This window comes from Equus asinus, chromosome 3 (assembly GCF_041296235.1).
Source record: "Equus asinus isolate D_3611 breed Donkey chromosome 3, EquAss-T2T_v2, whole genome shotgun sequence".
NCBI lineage: Eukaryota > Metazoa > Chordata > Mammalia > Perissodactyla > Equidae > Equus > Equus asinus.
The window spans coordinates 38,475,928-38,482,734 of NC_091792.1; the positions used below are offsets into that span (position 1 = coordinate 38,475,928).

Sequence of the window (6,807 nt, forward strand, 5' to 3'; positions counted from 1 at the left end):
AACATTTCATTTCCAAACATTTTCTAAAAACTGGCCACAATCCTAGATATCCACCAAGGAGCATGACAAGTATTGTAAGGGAAAATGGAAGGAGAGGAGCTAATCTAATCCTCTCAGCAACTTTCTCTGCTCTACATGAGAGAATGAGGGTAAAGAGGACATATAATTGAACAGATTTTCCCTCTCCTTCTACCTGCAAACACGTAGCTGTGAAGGACTTAACCAATAACCTTAAATTCTCTACCGGGCCTACAGTTTTAGGCAGCATAGAAGCAAACTACTACTACAGAATTTGGATTTTCTTAAATGATAAAATGCAAGTGACTCACGTTTGGTCATCCACCTCCACACAGGACATTCTAAAGAACAGAGGAGTTTAAATGCTCCTTCTGCCAGAGGAATGTTGTGTTTCACACACAACCAACTAATTCCGGACTATATAGCTACCACAGATTTCTGTTTATCATCCAAGGTATAGGAGGTTTAGAAAAAGAAGAAAAATCAAAAAAGAATGTTTTCAAGTCTATTTTGAGATAAACGAACACATCAGTTTACCATTTATCTCCTTGAGACTCACAAACTTTTAAAGTCCACACACACACAAAATCCCCAAAATGTTTATAATTGTTGAAGCTGGATGAGAGATACCAGAGTTCCTTATACTATTCTATTTTTGTGTATACTTGAACATTTCCATAATATATAGTTAAAAAAAAATGTGTATATGTGTGTCTATAGGAATTTGTATATAAACTGCTAACACAACAAACTGGTAGAGAAACACTCTATTGTTCAAAGTTTTCATACTCCAAAAGTAAGTGAATTTCATCTAGCTACTTTCTCATTCTAGAAGTTGTATTGCAGCTGACCAGACTGTCGAGTGAAGGAAATAATTAACTGCCCTGGAATAAAACAAGCCTAACCTTGAAAACACAGAGGCAAAGGGGAAAGGTGCTAAACAGTTAATAATACAACTATTGCACATTCATATATGTTCCCATCTGTTATCTTCCAACATAGATGAGTAGGTGGAAGAAAGGGAAGTATTTCAAAGCCAAATTTACTTGTTTTTTTTTTCAGTGAGGAAGATTATCCCTGAGCTAACATCTATTGCCCATCTTCCTCTTTTCGCTTGAGGAAGATTGGCCCTGAGCTAACATCTATGCCAATCTTCCTCTACTTTGTATGTGGGATGCCATCTCAGCATGGCTTGATGAGTGGTGAGTAGATCTGTGCCCAGGATCCGAACCTGAGAACCCTGGGCACCAAAGCACAGTGCATGAACTTAACCACTACGCCACCAGCCTGCCCTCAAATTTACTTTTTATTCTTTAAGTTGATGGGGAACAGAGGTTGAAATAAAGAAATCTAAAAAGTCCCCATTAGAAATGATAACCATTTCTAAGAATGGAATAGTGAAAAAGAAAGTATTGCATATCCACCTTTTAAAAATAACATTCATGGCTCATAGTAGTATAACCAGCTACTTCCAAAGACCAAATATGTTTTACTGCTAGAGATGAATTCACAAAAGAAATACAGATTATACCATATCTGCTGCAACCTTCTTTTTAAATTGCCATTCAATTTTCACAAGATATAATCCTAAATTCATTCCAAAATTTAACTTTTGTTAGTTATTTCTAAAAATAAACCTAGTCAAAATTAAAATACTAACTTTGCAGCAAATTCATCTTTCGTCAGCCCTATGAACAAGAATTTTGTGTTCAAAATTTAAAGCAAAACATAACTTAGGCAGACTCAACGGAGTAGGTAGGGCTACCATTTACATTATTTCTCAAGTTCAAAAAAGTTCATACGAACTTATTTAAAATGTCAAAGAGAAATACAGACTTAGATATACATCCCCCCCCAAAAAATTTATAGAATAAACCTCCTCCACTGAAACCCCCCAAAATACTTCGATAGCAACAACTATTTCCTTAGTACAAAAGTGATTTGTTCACTTTCACAAAACCTGAAGCATGTAAGTTTATATAATTTCCCTTAAACTTAGAAATAAAAGAAATTGTTCATTTAGGTCAGCAAAGTTTTGAGTTTCTATCCATGGGAAAAGGCCATCATCAGGCTCAGTAAAGCACATGGCTTCAGCTTCAACGTCTTGTTCCCCAACCCACCGAGAATATATGCTTCTAAAGCAGATAACTACTTACCAGGTTAAAGACAGTTTCTACAATATCCCTATTGGATACTTCTCCAACTTCAACCAACCCCGTCAATACGGCAAATTTCATTCTGATGCCCCTGATGGGGAGTCCTGGTTTCAGGGACAATGCACCCTCTTCGGCAGAGGTGTCTTCTCCTTTCCCTCCACCTCCCCCGTCATCACCTGTTGGTGGCGGGGAAGGGACATTCTTGTCTTCACTAGCCATTACTAGTTCACGAGGAAGGACAACTCGGAGTCACTCTGGGACAGCAATCGCTGCACTAGTAAAAAGCACACACACGCAACACAAAATGCAAAGGGTCACTCTTGCAAGTTGTGGAGAAACCCCAAAAACAGTTGATGTAGAAAGTCCTTGGCGTCGCCCTCCTCCTCTTGGAGAATATCTGTCCAATCTCTCTCCCCGAGGCTGACAACAACGCCAAACCCTATTGGAAGATTAGATAAATGTTAAATAGGCTAGGTTTTGTTTTAGGGTTTTTGGGGGGGAGGATGGGAATAGTAATTGTCCGTCAAATAAGTTGCTAACGGGGTCCCAGGACCAGCCACCCTGTGCTCCCCGCCTCGAGGCGCTGGGTTCCGAGCGAAGGCGGGTTCCAGAGGCCCCTGAACAGGTTCACTCCTCCCCCACACTCTCGCAGGTTCTCGGCGCAGGGCAACCTCTCCTCACAGGTGCACGGAAAGAGAAACCGTCGCTGGGAAAGGTGGGGTCAAAGGAAAGGAGGGGACCCCCAAGCTACCATAGAGGTAGAAAGTTCCTCCTCACCTAGCCCCTCCGGACTCGTCCTCACCCCCTGCCAGGGAGCCGCGAGACAGAGGTGGCAGCGGCGATGTAGGGCAGGAAAAGGCGGGGGAAGGGGGCGGTGATTATTCTCAACGCTCGGCCCAGGGGGAGGAGTGGAGCACCTCTCAGGCACCTGAGATTCGACGGGGAGGGGAGGGGCGGTGTGTGTGGTGGCCAGAAGGGAGCGGAGGTCGGGTGGCGGCGGCGAGGAGAGGAGGGAGGAGAGAGAGGTCAGTGCACCTGGTCGCAGCCTCCAAGTTTCCCTAGACCGCTCCCCGGGAGTCCGCGGCTGCACAGAACTCCATGGCTTCCTGGCCCGCCCCACCCCTGCGCTCAATCTTTGCAAAAACAGCCTCTGCCGGCGCTACGGATGCCGAGGCTGAGGCTGCTGGCGGTGGTGAGGATGCTACTGCCACAGCCCGCCCCGCCACAGCTCGCGCGGCCGTCCCTGTGCCCCCTAAAGCTGCTCGTCGCCGCCATGACAGCGCCGAGGGCTGCCGGGCGCGGCGTGCGCGTGCGCGAGCGCGCGGGGCGCTGGGGCGGGCGCGCGCGAAGGCGGATGCAACCGCGCGGCAGGGTGGGGACGCGCGGGCGGCCTAGGGGGCCCGGAGGGGGCCCGAAGAGGGCGCGGGGAGGGTTGGGGACCCGCTGGCCGCGAGCTTGCTGGCGGGACGGCGCGTGAGGGCGGGCATCTGAGCGGGCGCGCAGCTCAAGTAGCACCAGGTGTGTCCCCAGCCCGGCCAGGAAAGACCTTTCCTTCAGGGGCCGACTCTTCCCCTGCCTCCCACCCCCAGACCTGGGAAGGTGGTTTGGCAAGTGCTGAGGCGGTGATTCTGACGCTCCTTCTGTTGTTAAGTTACCGTAGGGTCTCTTGGCGCGGAGGGAACCCGCCACACGTTGCCAAGGTGTCTTCTTGGACTTGGAGAAGGACACCTGAGGGACCGCTACGAGGCAGAGAGGTGGCAGCGCTGGAGCCAGGGAGGCTGCTGTCCTTGTCTCAGGGGAGCAGAGAGTCCCCACGCCTGACTGCTTTCAGCTGCTGCCCGCCCAGCGCGCTCGGCGAAGACTTGGAAAGAGATTCCCACTGGGATGCCCCGGCAGCTGCCACCATTCGGAAGGAGGTGGGGGAGAACGTATCGACGAGGAAAGGGAAAGATTCCTTGCTTTGCAGCTGCCGTGCCACCAAACCTCTCCCACATTCTAAGGAAGGGAGGATTCCTGAGACAGCTGCTCCGAACAGCGTGGAGGCGGGGTTAACATTGCCTGTAGATCTCTAAGAGTTTTTTTCCTCTCGTGATTTTCCAATGTGAAAGTCAGGTTCGCCTCATTCTCAGATTAACTGAAAAGATAAATTATATTAGGATTGTAACCAGCACAGATCCTTATAATGTATCCTTCTCCTCCACCCTCACTATTAGCAGTAAAGCTTTCTTCCTGATGCATTAGTGAAAACAAACAAATATAGAAGAAAGTGGTTTTTCACCCTTATGGTACTCTTTCAAGTCATAAGGCCTTAAAAAAAATTTTTCATATACTCGCAGTTCCCTAAAATGAAAGTGAAGCAAAAAGTTGGGTCAAAAGTTAGGAAGTACCATGGAGGAATCAGAAGAAAAAATTGTATTGGTTTGAGAGATGAAATAGTTTCCTAGAGAACGGGTTATTTGAGATGGGCTTGAAAAGTAAACTGAACTTTATCACATGGAAATTTGGGAGGAGGGAGGCAACATGAGGAAAGAGAAGCACAGGAGTATCTTCTTTAGAAAAGTGTTACATCTTTTCAAAATACTAAAATGAATTCAGCCGCACCAAATCTCATGTGGTTGCAGATGTTTTTTAAAGATTTGTTTTCTGTAAGTGGGCTTAAATACTCCAAAGATGAGACAGACATTTTTCTCATGATCTGAATTGGTGATTCTTGCATTACCAGGGTTGAGGCAAGCAGCATCATTGGCTTGCCATTCCCTAAATCCAAAAACTATTTAAACACTTCAGGTTTATATTTCAGGTCATTAAATGAATGTCTGCAATAAGGGGAAGTAGGGTGTACCTGTAGAAGAGAACTTTCACTTGACCTTTAACACATCAATAGAGAGGGAGGGAACATTAGACAAAAAGCTTTTTATAGCATTTTGCCTCCTCAGATTTAGGCAAATAGTCTAACCTTGAGTATGTTAATATATCTGACATATAGGTGCCGGTAAAGTATTTATTAAGTAAATAAATGTTCTCCATTAAGAAGGAGCAGGTGATAGTAAAAATTATCTAAACATGATGTAGTCACAAATATTCAGTCTAAATGATCCAGGGCTAAGGTTTGTGTCTGTCATGGATTTGTCAATTCACTGCTAACACTCTTCTACTGATGAAACAAAAGGGGATGTAAGACAATTATCCAAATATTTCCCAAAAAATTGCCAACTCTTTTTTACAGTTCCTCAGGATTATTCAACCTGCCTTACTTTACCCCTGGTTACAGTAAAATGGTTGGCAAAAATTGGAGATTCACTGCAGAAGGAAGGGTTAGGAAAGTAGAAGGAGAAACTTTACTTCTAGCCACAGTTAAAATACAGTAACTATGGATAGTTTGGTGTAAAGACTAGAACCATGGAGTGCTTCAGGGTGAGTTATCTGTCCACCAACTATTAAGCTCCTTAATGGCACAATACTCTGAACATTGTAGGTACTCAATACATATTATTTGGATTGAGTTAAAACTCTAAAGTTACTTGCTTTAATTTTTCTGGCCTGAAAGCCCTTGCTTGAGTCTATACAACTACTACCAGTTAGAGGAAGGAAGATCTTGGTATAAATGGCTATATTAATGTGGAAAGCAGTTTTACCATCTATTAAAATTTATCTTTTTGATACTATAATGGAAATTTTCTAGTCAAAAGTCTTCATATGGACTATCAGCAGTTGAGTTTATAGGCCTGCCTTACTTATTTCCCTGTATCATACACCCAACTTACTACACAAAAAGGAAGAAAGACAAGAAGGAGGAAAAAAGATTATTTCTTGTAAAGTCAGGCTTAAGTTTTCTATCACCATCTAATTTCTCTCTCTCTGACCTCACCATCTTGAGAGAATTAAAGGCTAAAGACTCATAATTTCAGTTGCCTTCAGCATACATTGAAACCATAGCAGGAAAGAAAAATACCCAATGGATTCATAACAGGAAGCCTTGTGCATAACTCAGAGGAACTCAAGCAAAGAGAATGTAATTTCATGGTGAAATCAAGAAGATTATTGATCTACAAACCCATACCTGTACATACAAAGAAAATTTTTATAACAAAGACGGGATGGAATTTTCTTTCTTTCTACCAGAAAGAACACCCACTCCTCCCGATTGTAACTTCTTGGCATTTTGCTAGAGTATGGATTAAATGATAATTTAGGGGAAGGGTACCGCCTACATGATTTGCTATGCACTTGGATATGTATCCCTGGATTTCGAGTCTTCTTCAAATTGTTATTCCATGTAGCCTATGACATCACAGCCTGGAAGTTTTGGCCTTGGTTTGCAGCACCCTCCTTGTGAGAAAATCAAACATTGCTTTGCTATTCATTAAATTTCACTAATGTTAAATAAAACTTCAAATGTTGGTAACCAATTAATTAATGACATTTTTTATTGGGCATTAGATGCTGGGAACAATTACAATTTAGAAGGAAAAGACAGGCCAGCCCAGTGGCGTGGTAGTTAAGTTTGCACACTCTGCTTCAGCCACCCGGAGTTTGCAGGCCCAGATACCAGGTGTGGACCCACACGCCACCCATCAAGCCGTGCTGTGGCAGCATCCCACATATAAAATAGAGGAAGGTTAGCACAGATGTT

At 44.0% G+C, this 6,807-nt stretch overlaps 1 protein-coding gene and 1 long non-coding RNA gene across 10 annotated transcripts in view; one reads left to right on the forward strand and one right to left on the reverse strand.

Moving 5' to 3' along the window:
• LRBA (LPS responsive beige-like anchor protein) overlaps window positions 1–3,481 on the reverse strand; it is a 705,137-nt gene extending 701,656 nt beyond the window's left edge. For 8 of the 9 annotated variants that reach the window (XM_070504881.1, XM_070504880.1, XM_070504878.1 and 5 more), the window contains exons 1-2: window positions 2,952–3,465; window positions 2,175–2,613 (exon numbers count right to left, since the gene is read on the reverse strand). In XM_070504881.1, the coding sequence (XP_070360982.1) occupies window positions 2,175–2,393 (219 nt within the window). In that variant the 5' untranslated portion in view covers window positions 2,394–2,613; window positions 2,952–3,465. Of the gene's footprint in view, window positions 1–2,174; window positions 2,614–2,951 lie in introns of all 9 variants that reach the window. The other variant, XM_070504873.1, reaches the window with a different exon arrangement.
• Window positions 3,482–3,510: 29 nt separating this feature from the next.
• On the forward strand, window positions 3,511–6,587 carry LOC106839088 (uncharacterized). The gene is made up of 2 exons (XR_011501957.1): window positions 3,511–3,692; window positions 3,826–6,587. It is a non-coding gene; the product is annotated as an uncharacterized lncRNA (long non-coding RNA).
• Window positions 6,588–6,807: the final 220 nt, after the last annotated feature.